This window comes from Anguilla rostrata, chromosome 5 (assembly GCF_018555375.3).
Source record: "Anguilla rostrata isolate EN2019 chromosome 5, ASM1855537v3, whole genome shotgun sequence".
Lineage (NCBI taxonomy): Eukaryota > Metazoa > Chordata > Actinopteri > Anguilliformes > Anguillidae > Anguilla > Anguilla rostrata.
Window position 1 is genome coordinate 40,637,735 of NC_057937.1, and position 21,764 is coordinate 40,659,498.

The 21,764-nt window shown below is 38.9% G+C and overlaps 1 protein-coding gene across 2 annotated transcripts in view; it reads right to left on the reverse strand.

Annotated features, from left to right (window-relative positions):
• Positions 1-20,479, reverse strand: part of LOC135255273 (low-density lipoprotein receptor-related protein 4-like) — an 88,913-nt gene extending 68,434 nt beyond the window's left edge. For both annotated transcript variants that reach the window (XR_010330138.1, XM_064336223.1), the window contains exon 1: positions 20,203-20,479. Coding sequence is in view for 1 of the 2 variants with exons in the window: in XM_064336223.1 (XP_064192293.1) it covers positions 20,203-20,260 (58 nt within the window). In the remaining variant the exon portion in view is untranslated. The remainder of the gene's footprint in view (positions 1-20,202) is intronic.
• Between the last annotated feature and the right edge of the window lie 1,285 nt (positions 20,480-21,764).

The following is a 21,764-nucleotide window of genomic DNA, read 5'->3' on the forward strand; positions in this document are numbered from 1 at the left end:
CAACATTATCTTTATATGAAGGACAACATACATTTCAAAGCCCAGTAATAAAGGATTTATTAATTGAATAAGGAAACATCCAAGTAATATAATAACTGTGAACACAGATCCATACAGTATCTGGCCTTTCATCTGATCTGCATGCTTGTTCTCCTTCTAGTCGAAACCAAAATTGTGCAAACTGAATGCAGCTTATCAATCGACACTGTTCTTTTTGTTGTTGGTGGCTAGAGTATGTTTGTACATTCTGTTTCCCAGATGATCTAATCTACACAGGTTTTGTAAATCAATGCAGGCAGCCCTCAACTCGAAACTGAATTGAATGTCACAATCAATACACCTGTATTTTCAGAATACCGCACAATTCTTTCCCCTGCATTACATTTTTTTTCTCTGCATCAAAATGCAGAACCTTGAGTTAATGCTCATTCTATGTCATGTAAAAAACAAGCAAAGGGTGCGGTTTGAAGAAACAGCCATGTAAGCATTTCTGCTAAAAATCCAAAATTATGTGTGGACTTTGAAAAAGCACAGAGGTGTTTCAGTAAAACAGTTAGCAATTATAATACACATTTGCAACATTGCTCCTGCCAAATAGTCAAATTCATGCAGCAGTTCACTTATAAATCTGAACATATTGCAACTGGATAAAAAAAATGCACAAAGGAACAAAAGACAAAAACACAAGCCTGTTTTGTGCAGCAACAGTGGTGATCCACTGCACTGTTGTCCTTCATGGAAGGGCTTCCTTTATGTTTTTATTTCTTTTTATGGGGCCACCAAAATTTCAGTGCACATGGCATTAAGACCAGAAGCTCTATGTACAGCCAGCTAAGACCAGACGTAACAGGGGGTGAGGGGAGACACTCATTCAGGACATGCACTGGACCAATGCTGCGACTGCAAGCTGGTCCATGATTGATTAAGCCTGCCAACAGCATTAAGTCCCAATGGACTGAACATGCTGGTCTCCAGACACAAAAAGAGGAACAAAAATTATGTTCCTACTTACAGTGTGACAAAGAAGGGGTCAGAGGTCAATTACAGGCTGAAACAGGAGCCTATTCAAGATTAAATTTTCTGTGCTAGGGCCACGAGACCCAGTAAGACTGACAGGACAGTAGAAATGATGAAAAATAAAACAAAACTGGGTGACAATGGTTCACCGAGACAAACAATATGCCTGGGATTTATTTAATTTAAAAAAGGACTTCAACATGAATTGATTTGTAACAGCTGTCATCTGCTCTTCTCCTCCTTTCAATTCAAGCTGGAAAAGCACTTAACTGGTTCATAAATGAAGACCACGGTCCTCCATAGATCAATAGGGCTGAGCACTCTCTTCATACCACAAGGGAAATGGTGTGTTTTGGTAATTTCAGAAACATGGTGTAAAAGTCTACGTCAAGATTTCACCATCTGATGCCTTTTGGCCTAGTGGCAGATATTCATCTGAGGCAGTTCTGCAATGGAAAACTTGGAATATCTGGGTTGGACACAAAACAACTACTGTGATGATCACAAGACCGGAAGCAGGTCAGAGTCACACTGTACTCGCAGGCTAAGAGTCAAAAGACAAAGGCCTTGACTCCATTAGGAGCACAAAGGCCTAGGGTCCAATTTATAGCTAGGGTGACCCCTCAAACTTTCACCCAGTTATCCATTGATGTGGAAGTAATTTTCATTCAGAGCACATTTACTGACTCTATTAAATATTCAGCAGAAGAAGAAACAAGAGGAAAATAAAGTGTTGTGATATTTATTTTGCACCAAAATCCAATACCCTGATTGTTAAGGAAAGAGTCCACATGCTATGCAGCATACCCTATTTCATGGTGGTAAGAAATACTGGACAAACTACTTTTGGAACCAGCACACCACATATAAGAAAATCTTGGGATTAAGAACAGCAATGGCTGTTCTCAGTAATCCATGCATGTCCATCATGTTAATGTGAGGTAGACCTAATGTAGATCTAAAATTGAATTCTGAAGGTCACAGAAAACATTAACAAGTATGAGAATTTGAATTTGGGGAAGGTTCAGTGTGTTGTACAAAGATTTCAAAATAAAGGTCAATTTATAAATGCCCCTGAACATATAGTACCAATGTCATTTTACTTGTACAAAATCCCTCTGTACCGTTTAATAAAGACACACCATCCGTCTCACTCGCCAAAGGTAATATCTCAGAGAAGTGAAGAGGAAAACCACCTCTTTGCAGTTTTCTTCCCCTTTCTTCATCCCCAGACCCTAAATCTGCTCACAAGAAATATTTCCAGGCTGTTTCATGTTACACAATTGATACACTGGTCTATGCCTACAGACCCAGCCCAGATTAAATCAAGGTCATTGCGTAGTACCAGGTGCAATGAGGACTGCTTTGGCAACCCTCCAAAGTAGATATCGAGCAGAACGGCTCACACCAGCCATACATCTAACGACCAAAGTCCAATGCACCCCTGGTATTCCACCATTTAGCATCAACTCAGTCTAACACACCTGGTCAAGGGACTGTTGCACACACAGCGGAGTTCAAGCTATAATAAAGCAATGGTGCCATTTTAATTTAGCTGTGTGCTGTGGAGGGTGACAAACAGCTTTCCTACATTTAGATTTTTAAAACTGCTCAGACACCTTTGTGAGTTAACTCACTGAGTTTATGACAAAGGGACACTGTCGGTCCCAAAGCAGTGGAGCCATTTCAGACTCAGTAGCAGGTTCTGCCTCTCAGAAGTCCTGTTGCAGGGCAGTAACTGAGACAGGAGCATACAGCAATTGTTCTGCTCATTTAGACAGATTTTCCAGGGGGATCAGAGAACTGGGTATACATGAGGCTGAAGAGCAGACTTGAATAAATCTCAATACAAAAACACTACAGTATTTTGATGAGTAAATAAGTAAGTAAGTAAATAAGCAAAACAAAGGAAAAATGATATTACCTTCCTGTCAGTTTGTCTGCATCAGTAATTATATGACACAGACTCTTTCTATTCTTAATTCAACATAAATCAAGGATGAACTAACCTTCAACAACTGGTCATATTTTTTTAAAAACCCACATGATAATTTTTCAGGGAATGGTTACATTTAGAAAATGAATGATTACTCCATAGCCTTAGATGTTCTGTAGTCAGCTTTGTAGCTGTAACAGTAAGTTTTTTAATTTGTTCTACATGGCTTCTCCACTAAAAAAAATGTATATCATTAATATGTCCTATTGACATTATTTATATAGCTGATGCTCTATGCTGACAAAAAAAATACTTAAAGTAGCACTGCAGCATAGACTGTGGATACAGGACACATTGTCAAACAGTAGATCAATATAATTTTTTTAATCCACAATATTAAGACTGAGCTTAATAAATTTATAATAAACTGTGACTATTATCATGTATGATCATATGCCCACTGAGTTGGCAGATATGCCTACTGTACCCACGGTAAGGATTCTTTTATGGTTTTCCAACTAAGAACACAGCGTCCCTGCTACTCCACCCCACTGATGATATCCCTTCCTTTGAACACTAAAACAAAAACAAGTTTTCCTTTGTTTCTCATTAAGAGTTTGGCTGGCAATTTGCTTGCCAAAGAAAATACATTGTTTTGAACAGCTTGAAGGCGAGCATTCTGATATTGGTGTTTGGTGTTCTGTTGGCGACAGCCTGCATCCCCCACAAATTGTTGAGCTGTCTAGTGACTTCAGCAAACATTCAGTGAAGTGAAAATGAGGGTGGAAGGGTAAAATGAAAAACCACCAGACTGACCTTCCAAACCACAAACATAAACATGCGCATGAGGCAGGAGTCTGTAGTAGAGCAGTGCTGATAGAATAATTCAGTTATTCTAATTATTCTATAATATGTATAAAATTCTTTCTGGAAATGGTTCTCTAATCAGAAATCAATTACAATTTAAATGAAACAAATGATTTGAAATGATTTACTCTGGTGATCCTAGTATTTCGCACCAAGCCGTACTTCAAACGAATTGTGAAATTTATAATGCTGTGAAGGGACACAAAAAGCGTTAATAAAATGAATAATACTGTAAAATGAGGGGTACTTTAAAATTTCCATCTGAAGAGAGCTTTGTGACCTCGGGAGTAAACTTGCTGAAGAAATAAATCTAACTCCTTATTGCAGAGACAAACTTTGTTCAGCTGGTTGTCCCCCTGCAGTGTGCTAGCATTAAACTCAACATGAAAAGAGCTCTGTCCCTAATAAAGGTCCTTTTGGCAGTTGGTGATTAAAAGAGATGCATATAAACAGTTGTTGCATAAAGCAGATGGATTTTCCATTGGGAACAGTACTCAGGAGAACTGGATTCACATGGGGAGATGGAGGCAGAGAACCATCACAGAAAATATCTGGAATACATGTTCTCTCTTCTCATTTAGCTCTACAAGTACCAACTGAGAGCATTAACATGAAACATGAATAAATAAAAGTTCCTGTGGCATCTTATGTCAAAAATAGAAATAGATTTAATTACGGATATTTATAAAATCGATTCACATTCCATTAAAAATACTGTAGATTTCAGGAAAAGGTTATATTTAGCAAACATTTCACTTACTGCCTTTGATGTTTTCCCCTTGCCCCCATTAATAGCTGCCACAATTAAAATGCACAAATTAACAAGGGATTGAAGTGAAAAGTCTAAGAACTTTCAGCAAATGATCATTTATACATATTCTCTGGGAAAAATACCAGGAGATTATTAACCAGCGACAGATCGGCCTCTAATTAGGCTACACCAAGGTCGAATTCCCCAGAACTTTTGGCCCAACAAGTCTCTTCCAACTTAGTGTCTACAGAGTGACCCAGAGAGAAATTCTCCTTCACTACTATTCTCGGATGCCAAATAACACTTAAGTGGAGGGGATGAATGAACATTTTATAAAACATTCTATATGACAATAACACTGCTAAAGTAAGACGCTATTATACCAAGCTGATCACTCCATGTAATGGACTAGTTTCAAGTGAAAAGGAGACAACAGGACTTTATTTGCCAAAATTACCCATGCCCTTGGGGCACTAAAGTGTACATTGGGAAATAGGAATAGAACACAGAACGGCCTTGCAAGCAAGCAGTTAATTAACTGCTAAAGCAGGGGCTAGGATTAAGTCTTGTATATATATAAAAAATAATAATAAATGAGAAATTTTAAACTGACAAGGAAGAATAGTTAGTGGTCCTACACCAAAGGAAAACAAAGGAAAATCCTACAACAAAGATGAAAAAAAAAAATGGAAGAACACTTTTATTGCAATTATTAACAACGCTAATTGATGCCTACCATTCAAAATGCAACTAAAACAGCTAAACAATAAATCATAGATTTACAGCGTGTTAATTTAGTTTCCTTCACCAATGATGAAACTGTCTGGAATTTAAAGGGAGATGCAATATGTCGAAGCTGAATGATCCCTAAATGCTAATACGTCCAGACAAACTGGTAGTATATCAAGTTTCCACAAATTAGCCTCCCTCACTGAAAATTCCCCTCCGGATATTAGTCATTCAGGTAGCCCTGTAGCCCCAGAGGTAAAGAATTTAGAAAATGTAGAATATATAACCACAACCTTTCCAATGGAAAGAAAAAGAATTATATATACTGTAACTGTCACAAGCACCTCTCTCGTTATCGTTGCAGCCTATTTTAAGAATGTGCCCACACAGCAGCCAATAACAGCCCATATCGCAGTGGCAGCATACATGGCCTGTATGTCTGCAACACATCACCCCACATCCTACCACCACAATCATGGTCAATATGCAGTCAAGGACATGATGAGCACTGTAGCACGCAACACCCCCCCCCCCCCCACCCACCCCCAATCTTATGTTCTGCTCCTGACCAAACCTACTCCACCCATTTGGTGAACAGAAGGTCATTAATCTCAGAGGTGTTGAGGGTGTCCTGAAAATGTGGGACAAGGTGCCAAGAATAGCTTCTACCTGAACCACAGGAAGATGGAGTGGCATCTAAGTCACTACAGGGGGGAACCGAGGGCTACTTGCGTCCTAGCAATGACGCAAAGACAGGACTCCTCCAGAAGTTACACTAGCCTTTAAAAATACAGACCATGATCAATTCTGCATTTATCTCACCCATTGCTAATATCAGCTAAAACATTTACTGAATGGGTGACATGATCACCCATCTCCTTGTACATTAGTACTATGGGGTATCAATACAAGATAAAGATGATAGCAATGATGTGGGAGTCTGTATTTTTCATATTTAAGTTGTAAGTTGGTTAGCTAGCCAAGCTCTCATAAAAGTGTTTTCTGCATCATATCACAAAATAAAGTGCCAACTGGCACTGAAAAATTCCTGATGAGCAAATAAACATTATTTTGGACTAGTTAATCCAAGCCATGTCAAGCGATCCATCAATTTCCAAGCTGACTGTATGCTCAGAGTATTACTAATGTGTTCAAGTGTTGCAGATTAACCCAACACATACAGTATCTCCTAATTCTAAAATAAACCGAATGTCATGATTAACACAGACCTACTTGCATTTTCAAAACAGCACACTTTTTTATTTCTATGCATAAAAAATAGAGAAACCTGCCCTCCATGCTCAAAAGTCATTGCAAAAAAACAACTGGGGAGCACTGATACTTTGTGCAAGTGCAGACAAGGAGACATTTATCATGATGCCTGCTACCAATTCCAAACAAACTGCTACCAAGGGGCCATTACTCAGACAAGAACTTAAAGATATAATAATGCACTGGACTACAGCATTTACATTTACTTAACATTTTGCCCAACATCCTGTTAAGCGATTAACTAATAAGGCAAAAAATCTAAATCCAACTAGTACTATTCATCATGAGTTACCTTTCACTGATGCTGTTACACTTTGAAAGGAACGTAGCTGAAATGAACATATTCTGATGTTCATATTTACTGCCAGAAAAGCCGAATTTGCAGGGCGGACACAAATCTGAAAACGGACACACTTTCTGCCGTGTACAGCATGTGTCAATGTGAGAAACCACAGTTCTGTGTAGAAAATGGACACAATTTTGTGGCATAAATTATCAGGACATGACAGTCCACATCTCAGGACATGCCATGAAATTTCAGTGCAGAGTCCATGAATTAACCAGGAATATCCAATTCCAGAAATCCCCGATCATAGATGAAATCTGAGAGTGTGCAGAAGTTTCTGGAAATACACATGGGGTTGACATGGGGAAACTACCACTCATGACCAAACGACGTTTCTTAGACAAAACTGCATTTCAGCAGTAAATGCCAGGGTGTAAAAATGTTTTATTTTTTGGAATCAACAATCCCAAAAGTAGACGTAGTCAAATTAATATTGTGACAAAGTCTGGCACCTCTTGGTCAGCACACTAGATGAAATGGAAACTGGATGAGGATGGCAGTATCTGTGGTGCCACTGTGTCAATGGGGGAGGAGGGGATGGGGTATTTGAGGGCATCTTGCCAATGAAGTATTTAACAGGCAGCCCGATGGCGCCAAAGGCAAGAGGAGCTTCTTTATTCCTCCCGCCCCAACAACTGGCCCGAGACATGGCACCTGTCAGGGCTCTGCTGTAGGCTGGCACGACAGGGGCAGCGAGCTGGGAGACACATTCACCACGCACCTCTCAAATCCCCAGATTCATTTCCTAATGCATGCATCACACTTTTTTCCTTTTGCTGAGGGGGCAGGCACCTTGGCACAGAGCACAGCAAATCTCTACTCTGAAAAAGGTGACCAAGGCACAGTATGACTAAATGTCAGGGACTTCACTTGGATACAGACCTAAAAGGTCCAAATACTGTGGCAGGAATTTTGTACAGGAAACCAAAATAAAAGCATTCATGAAAATTATATGAGTGAACCAGTCACCCACAAGTTAAATGATCAATTATGTGTGTATTAAATTATTTATGTTCGTGGAAATGCAAGTGCTTTTTGGGTACCAAGCCATCATTACTGCAGTAGAGGGGCCCTTCCAAAACAAATACCTTGACTATCGTCAACTGTAATTTTATATTAAATATCGCGGCCATTTTTTTGGTTTAATAATTATATTATTCACAATCTTTTCGCAACAATGACTAGATCAACTTTGGTCTCTCACTTATAAAAAGAGATGAACACCATGACATTTCTATGCTCTTAAAAAAGTTTTCAGAAAAGATAATTAAGAAATTAAGAAAATCTGAGGAATAAGACAAAATGCAAAAGTGAGCTCATCTTACACACAACATAGTCACTGGGGAATATAAAACATCCTTTACAGGATTTATTTGGAATATTATGACCATGTATACAGGGATATAAGCCACCGTTGGATTTCGCTGTACATGCAAACAAGTTATTCAGAATATTACCATGGATACCAACATAAGGAGTCAAACCATTGTCCAGTATATTGTGTGCGTGTAAATATAGTCACTAGTCAGCGGTGTCAGATATTTCAGTATGTAAGAAGTTTAAGGGCCATAAATGAAGGATTATTCAGGTGTCAAGTTTTCTTGTTGCTACCAATGTGCACGTATCAGCTTTACAGTACGGTCAACCTCTAGGGCCCAATACCTATACTAAATCGGGTAAGCTTCCATTACAAGCAGGATGCTGTTGAAGGGAATCTGGACAGGGGGCTTCTTAATTGGCAGAAGAGGGACAGAACAGATGAGATGCATCCACAAATGGCACTTGGGAGTGAGCAGGTCATAAAATTAAACCCAGGATGAGTTTTCTAGCTATTCATATCTCTTTTTTGCTGTTTTATTCTGCCTCTTGCCTCAGATGCAATTTCAAACAATTATATGCTCTTTTCCACCCAAGGGAAAATCAATTAAATTCCACAAATTCTACCCAAAGGATCGGCCATTGCAAGTAATCTTAAATGCTGAAGAAGAACTACCAGTATGTTTGTTTACTGCATGGAATTCTTTAGTATAGCAGGCACCAGGGGCATTCGCCTAGCCCGCAATAAAACCCGCAGCACTTTGATTGGACGACATTCTGGCTTGCTCTATAAACCTCTCCCAAGGTTGCAGTACTAGTGGTACAAAGCATCCAAAGTCTACAAATCAGGCTGTTCCAGCCAGAATAAGGTTGTTCATGTGGAGATGCACAAGTATTACACAGACACAAAAACAAAAGACCATTTGTTAAATACGTTTTTCCTATTGCAGAAGCTGCAACCACTTCTTAAAATAATTTAACTATTTTTGAGTCTAGGCATAAATGTTTCCATTTCATTCCTACAGTGTTGACTTGACAGAAAAAAACAGTCTTGACAGTGTCCCATCTTTGCAGTGTTAAATGTAAAATAATGACAATGTTAAATTCTCAACATTCTAGTAATTCCCAGTCCAAAATTACTGACTTAAACAGCCTGCTTTTCTTTAATGGTAAATAGTAAATGAACTGCATTTATATAGTGCATTTTCCAGCAACAACTGCACAAGGCACTTTACAATGAATGCCTCTCATTCTCTCTCACACACACACACACACACACACACACGGACACACACGGACACACACACGGACACACACGGACACACACGGACACACACGGACACCAACGGCAATGAGGCAGCCATGCAAGTCACCAACCAGCTCGTTGTGAGCAATTAGAGGTTAGGTGTCTTGCTCAAGGACACTTTGACACACCCAGAAGACCAGGAATTGAACAGTCAGATGACCAATCTACCTCCTGAGCTAATGTCAACCCCAATAATACAATGCTATATAAAACTGAGGTGAGCAACGTCAGTGGGCAAAAATAGAATACGTATTATTGTGTGGCAGCAGCAGGCACGACAGAATGCTTGATCCAAAAATAACATTTGAGCCAGAAAGAAAACCCGATGTTAATGGCAACTTGCACTCAGAGTTGTAAAGCGTCGTAACCTACGCAGTAAGGCATTTTGACCTGCAGGAAACAGGGGTGCTGTAATTGGTATCGGTTTTAACCACAGGAAATCTACAGCACTGTACATGTCACCAGCTAAAACTTTAGAATGCAGTGATAATCATTAAACATGATAAGGTACTTGGTGAAAGTATGCATTAACTATTAATTAATTCAGTGGAATGCCTAAACTTTTAATTACATTTAATGGTAAACTCTGTTGTCAGCAGGTGAAATAGCCTTTACTCTGAACACCTTATTTTAATACTTGTTTATCTCCTATTCATTATTGCAAAAATTCAAAACAAATTCTTCATACAACTTCTGTAAGTATCAAAAATGTCCTTCATTGCAAATAAACACCATCTGAGGTGATTGAAAACATACACTAAGATTTTAAAAATCCCAGAAAGTGAAACCTCACTTTAAGGCTGAAAAGAAATCCAAGGATCAGGTGTGTGGCCGGAAAATTGCACTTTCCACTCTGAATGCAGGGCATATTTTTTGAAGGGTAATCGAGCTTGTCCTTTATAAAAAAAAATCTGTTTGCCTGAATCCAACTTCACAGTCTCCTCCATTTTAATTAATAGAACAAATTTTGATTGAATTTGGAAAAACGCATAGCAAAAACAACTCAAAAACATAAAATACAACAGCCCTTAAACTGCCATATGTGGCATAGTACATATGATTAAATCAAAGGGTCAGTCTAATTGTTTGCCTTTGATTTGACAATAAAACGTGCAGCCTAGTTTTCAAATTGAAAGTACTGAAGACACAAGCTACGTAGACCGGATTGCTGAGAGAAAAGCAGAGGTGGCTGGCCATATGCATGTTACAGAAGAGTATATGCTTCTCTGCATGCTTCTAAATTCACAAATCAGGCCAAATTTGACTAAAGAAAAAAAATAGATCAAAAAAATATTTAAAACATCACGGCACACACTAGACTGTTGTTTGAAAATGGCAGCGCTGATTGAAGCACGTGAATCAAGTTCTTAAAATTTTAATCTGAAATAAAGTCCCTACAGATTCTTACACCTCTTGAGATACATTTTTCCAACTTCAGGAAAATAACAAGCGCACAAAGAACCCTGGATTATTGTGTGTAATAGTTTTATTATGAGAGCGTGGCAGAGAGGAAAAAAACAAAGGATATCCTTTGAGAACCATTGTTTAGACAGCAAGTGCTGCATTGCGCCCCCTTTTCCTTAGCCTCCTTCAAACCTGCACTACACTGTCAAAAGCCACAATTTACACACTTTAAAAAAGGAGGTTGGGTTGTTTTGACACCTTGTTCACAGAGGTTTCTTTGAAAGGGCCTGAGCCAATACAACTCTTGAGTTTGGCGACTTCATTAGGAAGCAGCTCTTTCAGACACTTTGGTACCCTGGCCCATGTCTGAATGGCCTATTGGGGGTTGATACTGTTTGTTTAAGAGGCTGGTGCTTAGGCCCCTTCATTGATGAGCACTCTGAGAGAAAGACATGTACGTGGTTGGAAACTGTAGAGAAACACAACATGGCTGCTCTCTTGGGGATTCACAAATCAAGACAAGAGTGAATGGGGTTTAATGGAAACAGAATAATTTTACATCCAATTAAAATAAACACATTATTGTGAACAGCCCTCATTCTAAAAATATATACTGGCATGATTGTACAGCCTAAGTGATCAAGTATTACTTACTGCAGATATCACATTTCAGTACAGACTCAGTCTTAGTAACGTTAATCCACAGAACCCCTAACCACAATGTGTCGGCACGGACACATTCTAGCATTCGATATGGGTCACAGCATATCACTGTAGCTAGCAAACATGAGTAACACAGTTAAATGTGTAACTCATGGAATATAGCTCAGGATAAGCATTTAGCTATTTGAAGCATAAAGATAAAGAAAAAAAATCTCAGCTAAAATGGTCACCTCTTAGAGCTATACAGATATCAACCTGGAATCAAACTATACAGCACTGGAAAAATGTTTTTGTCCAACATTTTGTACGTTAAATATATATTTTTACTTAATGACAAGAACAATGAAATGGTTAGCAAACTCATTGTTTTAAAGTTTCCCTTAAAACCAAATTTCTGCAGCGCGACTTTTGGTTGCTGTAGCATGATGTGTCAGCCACAGAACTAACTTACCACAAATGGTGTGTGCGCTTTTGTGTAATATAAACTGGTATTTTCATAATATGCCATATATTACATACATACACACACTTGAATGTACACACATACAAATCTATTTACCACAGCCCCAACATTTTCCCCATTTTCATACGACCCCCACAGTCACCACACTGCCATGCTTGCTGAAAATCCTTGGGGACACACTTGCATTATTTATAAAGGACTGATTAATACTGGATAACCACTTAGACAGAAAGGAACCCCTGGCCCCAGGTCAAAATGCTAGTGTGGTACGTACCATTCACATTTCACCAACAACGCCTTTACCAAGATGTGACATTTGGCGTGCGGTGCATTGTGTATCAAAATGGAGGACAACAATGGGGAAATACATTATACAACCTAGCACATATTTTCTTCTGCCTTCACGGATATTTATGGTGGCTGGTAACTAGTGTCATTTTGGCCAAACCTATGGGAAGCACTGGTAGTGGTAGCTAAAAAACTAAAGTATTAACTTTTTAATTAAGTTTTATTTGTTATCATCTAATCTGAATGAGGTTTGTGAATTGTTTTTAAATGCCAGTGTATGTCAGAAATTCAAACTCATAAGTGGTAGTAGTCCAAAATTTGGCCTTTTTCCAGGTGCCATCTTGACAGTGGGTGGATGCTTTTCGCACAAGAGTACAGGCAGTTCCAACATTAGAGCATCATCTGGCTAGACAGATGTTTTTGTTGCAACATAACAGGGGGTATGAAGACATAAATGTCAAATAGCTGCATGGCTGTCAGCACCTTCAGGATTTCTTAAAGATGAAGTGCAAGTAAACCATTATGCATCCAAATTTATTTTAAAAAATTATCATTCATTATTCTTTGATTCTCCTCTCTTGAATGACAACCAGCACATTACTGGCCCACCAAAAATTGATTATTATCTGCGCAAAAGGGGGGGAGGGAGGAGAGTAAGGGTTAGCATATAATGTGAAAACACTCAATTACAGCACCTTCAAAGATTAACAATGAGGGGCAACAGCTGCAGGCCACATCAGAACTGAAGGGAGGGGTGGGGGCGTGGAGACAGAACTGGGACAGGGAGACAAATGGTCAGGGTGAAAACCAGAGTTGCAACTCACTGTAAAAACGGTCCCAGCCAAAGAGAGTGCAACCAGAGGAAGGTGCTGGTTGTGTGTGCACGTGGGGAGGGGGGTTCTGTCCACTTTCTGCTCAGGCACCAATTACTGAGCTATAAAGGTGTTTTTCAGTCGTACAGTCTGTCCCTCCCCCTGCCAGCCCCACAGTCCTCACCCAGGCCAGCGGAGGTCCCCACAGTTGTTTTTTAACACTGGTCTTTAAACTGATGTAATCTGTAACAAATGGACATATGATGTGACAGAGAGGAAATGTGAACCCTTAGCTTCCGTGGGTTTAGAACTGTCAGAGATCCCTTCCACCAAGGGACAACCTACCTCCTCTACCGCTCCACTGCATGACACACCAGTTTATAATCAGACACACAGCAGCAGTACTCCAATTCAGCTTGCTACATTTGTCAGGTAATGTTTGCAGCATCGAACGCTGACTTAAGCCACGGAATTGCTTGCAAGTTGTTCACCACAGTGTTGGACCGATGGCATGAGAATGATCATTTTAAGCCTCTGTAGTCTAAAGCACAAGGACCATCTGGAGCAATAATACACCAATGTCCATTCATGTTTCCAACTAATGCCTTCACCCAAACAATGTGTCATCATTTAGGCTCAAATTCTTTTCCATTCAGTTGACGGAAAGAAATACATTTACAAAAACCAAGTAATTTGCTCATCTCAAATGCTTAAGTTAAGTCAATGCTTACATTTACTAAGGGGAAATCATGCTTGGCAATGAGCCTCTCTCAACTGTTTTTGAAGTGCTCATCTCCTAAGGCTTCCCTTATTGCACACATATCATATCTTCCATTTAGACACTGTTACTGGCCTCAGTTTGAGATATGGTTCCAGCCACTCTCTATGCACACTGCGAACACTAAGGGTAATGAAAATAGTCCCTGCCTAATCTAAAGATAGCATCTGATATGCAGTCAAACAGCAGCTCCCATTCAACTGTGTGCCCTCATTACTGTAACCTCATGTAGCACGAGGGACCAGGAGGCAGGAAACCCCCCACTTCACCACACAAACAATTACCCGCAAGCAGATTAAAACAAAGTTTATTTGCTCTTCCCAACTACTCCCAAAAAAAATGCTCTGGACTGGTGCTGTCAATTTGGGTCTGACATGCGGAGGTGAAAGGTCCACCCTTTGCTGCTATAACAACCTCCACTCTTCTGGGAAGGCTTTATACTAGATGTTGAAGCATTGCTGCAGGGATTTGTTTCCATTCACCCAGAAGAGCATTAGTGAGGCCCGGGCACTGATTGGGCGATTAGGCCAGGCTCGCAGTTGGCTTTCCAATTGATCCCAAAGGTGTTAGATGGGGTTGAGGTCAGGGCTGTGTGCAGACAAGTCAAGTTCTTCCACACCGTTGTCAACAAAACATTTCTATATGGACCTCACAGTGTGCCCAGGGGCACTGTCATGCTGAAACAGGAAAGGGCCTTCCCTACACTGTTGGGGAAGCACAGAATTGTCTAGAATTTGATTGTATACTGTAGCATTAAGATCTGCCTTCACTGGAACTAAAGGGCCTAGACCAAACTATGAAAAACAGCCCGATACCAAGGGGTGTCCAGATACACTATATGACCAAAAGTATCTATGGCTTGGATTCAACCAACATCATTCTGTAATTTTTGACCTTGAATTAAACTTGAAAATTAATTTTTACTATGTGAGGATTTGGCATGTGGAATGCAACTGAGGGCATTTTGTATGTGGAATGGCTGTCACAGACATTCATGCCAAAAATTAGCAGCCTAAAGCAGGCATACACGTTGTACAATATATTTACTTGAGGATAGCAGAGTAATGGATCACATGGACACAATTTGCACTTTGAACACAAATTCATTCCTCTGAACTTATTTTCATTCACAATCTTGGTGCACCAGGCAAACCAGCCAAGTGTGGGGATGAAGGTAATGCTCAAATGAGAAAGTCACGGCTCAAAGTATTCCATTCACACACAAATTCCAGTACTTAAAGGGGCTAGATGCCTGTGAGCTGTATGACATTGGTCAAGCAGTAGTAATCCATCACCATGGTAACCTAACAAAAATAATCACTTTACTTCCTACATTGCACAATGGAATATGCATGGAAATTGAAGGATATAAAAGGAAGATGATAATACCATTGATGTTTAGAGGACTGCCAACCCAACACAGAAAACTAAACCAAAACAAAAATAAACTTCTTGGCTCTTCCAAGATTTATCTGACGGCTTGAGCGGCACGTAATCTGTGAATGTTTGTCTCACAGGCTATTGCTACCGCATAGCCTAGATTTCACGAGACTGAATTCCTAAAACTTTAATAAAATGGAGGAAAAAAATGGATGTGACTGACAAAACCTACCAGCATGATAAATTATTCAAGCACGCTTTTTTCACTGCTCCCGTGTGGATTCAACTGAAATGTTTTTGAAAAAATTAAAGCACAGCAGAGCAAGAAAATATTCATACATTAAAATTACTGCAACCAATTAGTGGAAATCTCTGGACACTGAGTTACAAGTATATACAGGGAGCTCCATAATGTTTGGGACGAAAACATTTTTTTCCCCTTGATTTCTAGACTTGTAATCAAACAAATCACACAAGTTAAAGTGCACATTCTCAGTTTTTACGAAAATGTATTTTTATATATTTATATATCACCAGCACTTTTTATACATAGTCCCCCTTTTCAGGGCACCATAATGTTTGGGACAAATGGCTTCATAGGTGTTTCTGATTAAACAGGTATGTGCAGACATAAGAGAGCTTTCAGAATCTTTTCTTGATTTTCAGTGCCTATGGAGAGTCTGTTATTGGCATTTGTCAAGATATAATATTCATTTACATAACTAATTAATAGGTCCTAAAACTTATGGTGTCCTGAAATCAGGGGTCTATGTACAAAAGTGCGGTCATTTCTACAAGGTGAAACCAAAGTGTATAAAAATATCCTCATATATCCACATATGAATTTCTTCATTTACAAATCTAAAATTGTGGAGTACAGCACCAAATCAAGAAAAAAAATATATATCTTCGTCCCAAACATTATGTAACTCACGGTATTTATACTGTACCTTTTGTCTGGCCCAAGAACAGTTCATTTGCTCTATGTCCGCCCATTTCCTTCTGTCTCAGCATCAAAAGAGCGAAGCAATACTATTCAACCACTATGGGTAACAAATAAAAACCAAGAAGGTCAGCCTTTACCGACTATTCTTTTTTCATAATTCAACAGTTTTCAGCTGTGAATTCACCTCAGCTCAAAATTGTTTAAGACTTCAGGGTTCACTCTCTTTCTGCTGAAATTCACTTCCAAAGACTGATAAATACACAGACTAAGATAGGCTTTTCTATTTAACATGTCCCTGGAGGAGCAATTTTGTAAACCACAGCCTCAGCTGGTCAACGCAGACAAGAACAATTCTCTAAACGGTGCTTTATCAGTGAAGCTTCAACCTTCTGAAGTGAGGGCAACTCACAGGCCTATTATTGTTCCTGCTCACATCTTACACGTGCCCTTGAGACACAGTGAATGCCATCTTTAACCACTGACACCTCTTGTCACATTCACTGAGGTAAGTTCTCAATTCTTCCCGGTTCAAAATAATAAATGTTACTTCTGAAAGATCTGCTTAACTTCAACTGATGCTTTTGTTAGGCCTTACTCTTCAAGGCATTATGTGGTTAATTTTATTAAAACAATTAATGCCAATGCAATGTACAACAATAACTGGCAGAATATACAGTGAGCTCCACAATGTTTGGGACAAATAGGTTTGTAATAAAACAATTCACTTGCACACTCTCAGCTTTTAATAAAGAGCATTTTTATACATTTTGGTTTCACCATGCTGAAATTACAGCATTTTTAATACATAGTTCCCCCATTTCATGGCATCATAATGTTTGGCACAAAAGCCTTCGCGAGTGCTTCTGATTAGTCAGGTGTGTTGATTTGATTCTTTAATGCAGATATAAGAGTTTCAGTATTCAGCCTTGATTATAGGCTTAAGGATTGCCTTTGTTACTGGTGTTTGTTAACATGAGGACCAGCGTTGTGCCAGAGAAAGGCAAGAAAGCAGTTATGAGGCTGAGAAATAAGGGAAAACAACAGTCAGAGACATAGGCCAAACCTTAGCTACATCAAAATGAATCATTTGGAACATCATTATGAAGAAAGACAGTACTGGTGAGTAATCGCAAAGGGACTGGTAGTCCAAGGACGACCTCAACAATTGATCACCAAAGAATTCTCACCATAATGAGAAAAACCCCCAAACATCATGACAGATCAGAAACACTCTTCAGTAGGCCTGCATGGATCTATCAATGACTACTGTCCACAAAAGACTACACAAACAAAACTACAAAGACTACACTGCAAGATGCAAACCACTATTAAGCCGCAAAAAAGGATGGCCATGTTACAGTTTGCTGAGAAGTACCTAAAGAAACCTGCAGAATTCTGGAAAAAGGTGTTGTGGACAGTTGAGATCAATATTCACTTGTATCAGAGTGATGCAATAGCAAAGTGTGGAGGCCAAAAGGAACCATCCAAGATCCAAATAACCCCCTCATCTGTGAAACATGGTGGTGGAAGTGTTATGGTTTAGGCATGTATGGCTGCCACAGGTACTGGCTCAATTGTCTTTGTTGATGATGAAAACACTGATAACAGCAGCAGAATGAATTCTGAAGTCTACAGAAGCACCTTATCTGCTCAGGTTCAAGCAAATGCTTCCAAACTCATTGGACAGTGCTTCATCCTACAGCAAGAAAATAACCCCAACATATTACTAAAGCAACAAAGGAGTATTTCAAAGCCAAAACTGGAAATTTCTTGACTGACCAAGTCACTCACCTTATCTGAATCCAACTCAGCATGTGTTTCATATGCTGAAGAAAAAACTTAAGGAAGCTAGCCCCCAAAACAAGCACGAGCTGAAGATGGCAGTACAGACCTGACAGAGCATCACCACAGAAGATGCCCAGCATCTGGTGATGTCGATGGGTAACAAACTTCAAGAAGTTACTGCATGCAAGGATATGTAACAAAGTACTAAACATGACTACTTCCATTTACATAACATTAATATTGTCCCAAACATGCTGCCCGGAAATGGTGGGGCTATGTATAAAAAGTGCTGTAATATCAACATGGTGAAACCAAAGTGTATATTGTCTGATTACAAATCTAAAATTATGGAGTATAGAGCCAAATAAAGAAAAAAAAATGCAGTTGTCCCAAACATTATGGAGCTCACTGTATTAATTTACATGTGCTTATATAATTAAGACAGTATTGGACAGGATTTGCACCAAGTTACAACTGAGGTTTTCATGAGGTTTACACTCATGCAAACCAAGAAATGCATTAGTCTCAAGTTGCTTGGCTTAGGCTGTCTTCCACAACTCTCAATAGGAGCGATTATATAGGATTATCATTAAATGCCCTACGTATTCAAAGTTAAACTAAACAAAATAATACACAATAAAGTATTAAAATATACAAAAGAGTGCAGTACACTCAGTTTAATTTTTTAAAAGAATGTGATGCATAAAAACACAGCAACTATGCTTTACAGCAACGTACGACTCCTTTCCAAAATGTGCACCGTTTAAATTTATTTATCAACAGAATATACCATTTTATTTTAAGAGTGCATGAGTCGAAATAAACAGAAAATAAACAAGTCATACCAGACTTAAAAAATAAATATCTTTTAGAACAGTGGTCTTCAAAATATTTCTCAGAAGGGATTTATCACAGAACACTGGACCAATCTCACAGGGTAACCTGATGTCTTCACACCTTATTGTTATTTAAAAAAACACATCACGCATGCCTGAATTGGTTACATTAGATACACTTATACGCACGACTTTAGAACTCAATGCTTTAGAATTCGTGCACCTTAGAGAAAATTGAATTATATGCATTTTTGGTTTCGTTAAATGAGTTTATTAGACCTGCCCTGTATCTTTAAAAGGCTGTCCGCGACACCTCGGCCAGGTTTCAACATTCCAGCCTGCGCGAGGCTGCTGTTCCAACATGCTGTAAATACAAGCTGTTAAAGTGGTGGACTTGAATCCCCATTACTCATGATCTGGAGTAGGGGTCTATGATGCACAAGACTCAATTTTGGCGTGAAAAAGGTATTAACACCTACATGTAAATAATACATTACGACAATTACACATCATAAAAATTTGACAGAATACATTATCTAAATCAACAGCAACCGTTACAATCATAACATGCGCTATCCACAATAAAATATCCTGCAAGTGACCATGAAGTATAGCAACACATAATGGAACTCAATGGACTAACGGACAAGACGCCTGTAATGTAAACAAACATTAAAGGTATAAGTTTTAGATATATTTTATCACATTTGGGGTGCACTATGGTTTTTGAACGTTTTACATATATCTACTTTCACGTCAAATTGTATCTTTCACTTTCACGTAAAATAATATCTAGCCACTGACTGTTCAATATCAATAAAAAATACTGATACGATTCACAATAACTTGTAGATTTTGGATTGTATTTACACTAATGTTGCGTTCCTTTTTCAGCAAGAAACCCGTTTATTACTCGTTTGTTAATTATTCAAATATCTTAGATACGCAAAATGTTACCTTTTAAATCGCGTTCGCATTTTGACCTCGTCTGCAAATTGCATTGGTGGTTATACAAAACAGAAGAAAAAACCTAAAAACAGCCCCCTACATCACCTTACATACTATACGGCAAAGCTCACCAAAAACGTATTGTAAAAAAAAAAAAACTGCAAGACTATTCGGCAGAGAGCGGTATCGTTGAGCTGAACACGAGTTTACGCGTCTAATGCACAACCCAATTTGCAGCAGACCGCAGACTGTATCAAGAACGCTCACTAAATACCTATAAACATCCTGTTTTAAACGTACTTTCCAAAGACACACAATGGCATATGTAGAAAGGCAGTCCGTCCGAAGTTGCACTTACCTTGAAAGCGAAACAGCAAAGTTATTACAGTGCCGCAAAGCACCCAGGCAAACTGCATTTTGGTGCTTGCCTCTGCAAGTTCTGTTTTTTGCAAAAGCTCTTATTTGCTGATCTGAAAGAAGGCCCGTTAAAGCTGGGGATGTGAGACTAATTTCATATCATGGCCGGCTGGATTCTTCGTGCTCCTATAGTACCCTGTGTTCTATGCGTTCTAAATCGAAAAGTTTCGCCGCTCTACCGCTGGTCACTCAATGCAACTACTTCCTCCAACATGTTCTGCCTTTCCCCTCAATCCTGGTGGGATCAAAAGAAGCGTCGGACTGTACCAACTTCTACACAGGGGATGTAAAGTTAAATAACAAGTTGGCTCAAAATAGGAAAAATCAGAGGGCTCGGGTGTATTTTCACAGCGTAGTTCAGATTTATTATATAATATTTCCAGATTATAAAATGTATTAGTAGCAAGTTTTATTTTAGATACTATATGAAATATGCAAGACCACCCCCGGGGGTGTGTTTAATTTTATCGCGGTCTTGACGGTTCGTTGTGTCATTTCCAAAGTTATGTCTTCTTAAAAGTTCATGCCAAAAGATTAAATAGTAGAATTGGGCAGAAGATAGTGTAGGTCGGGACAACTAAATCTTGTGCGCAATTCTATCCAGTAGGGTTCACAATTCCGCGATTTTAGCACGTGTATTAACCCCCTACCCCAGCCCCTTCATCAGTAGGCCTACGCATCGGTACCTTGTGCAAATTCGTAGAATGTGAGTTCTTTTTTTTTGAGGGACCGAATTAGTATCGTTTAGTAGTCTCTAAAATATGCCTTTAAAATATATTTATTGACGACACTTAGAGATTAATATAAACTATAATTCCATAGATCTATTCCAGAGCTATATAAGCTATACATCTAGATTCAGAGAGTTCCAGAGCTACTTGAAAATTGGAGGAAAAAAAACGTAAAATATTCAGTAAAAATGTCCGGCTGTATAAATGGATAAAAAAGTAATATGTGAAAGTTGCTCTCGACAAGAGTGCCAGCTAAATACTGAGATGGAATGTAACAAGTATACAAATCTGGCTCATTTGAATATTGCTCATCTATTAGAAGCTGAGTGTTACTCGATCAGTAAAATGTGACACCATTAAATTGAAAACTTGAATATTACAAAATATAAAATTGCCTTTAATTTAAAATGGCTCACTAAGATCTTGGTTGTAATTGTGTGATAGAGACAATAAATAATTAAATAAATAGAAATCGAATGCTCTTCGGTTGTTCCTGCTTAAACTGGGTATGCTTGTTAATTGCAAAAACAACAACAGATTCAGGATCAGTTAACAGTTTCGTGTCTCCCCTATTTCGTGTTCAGATGCTCTCACTGGTTTATCATCAGACTATTTGACAAGCCATACACTGTATTGAAATGCTAGTTCATGTATTGAGATGTAATGCTAATTCTTCAAACCTTTCTTCAAAACTGAATGGCTTAAAATACCATCCAGTTTCATCATGTAGCTTACTGGCAATAAGTTTACTGGCATGGCCCTAAATGGACAA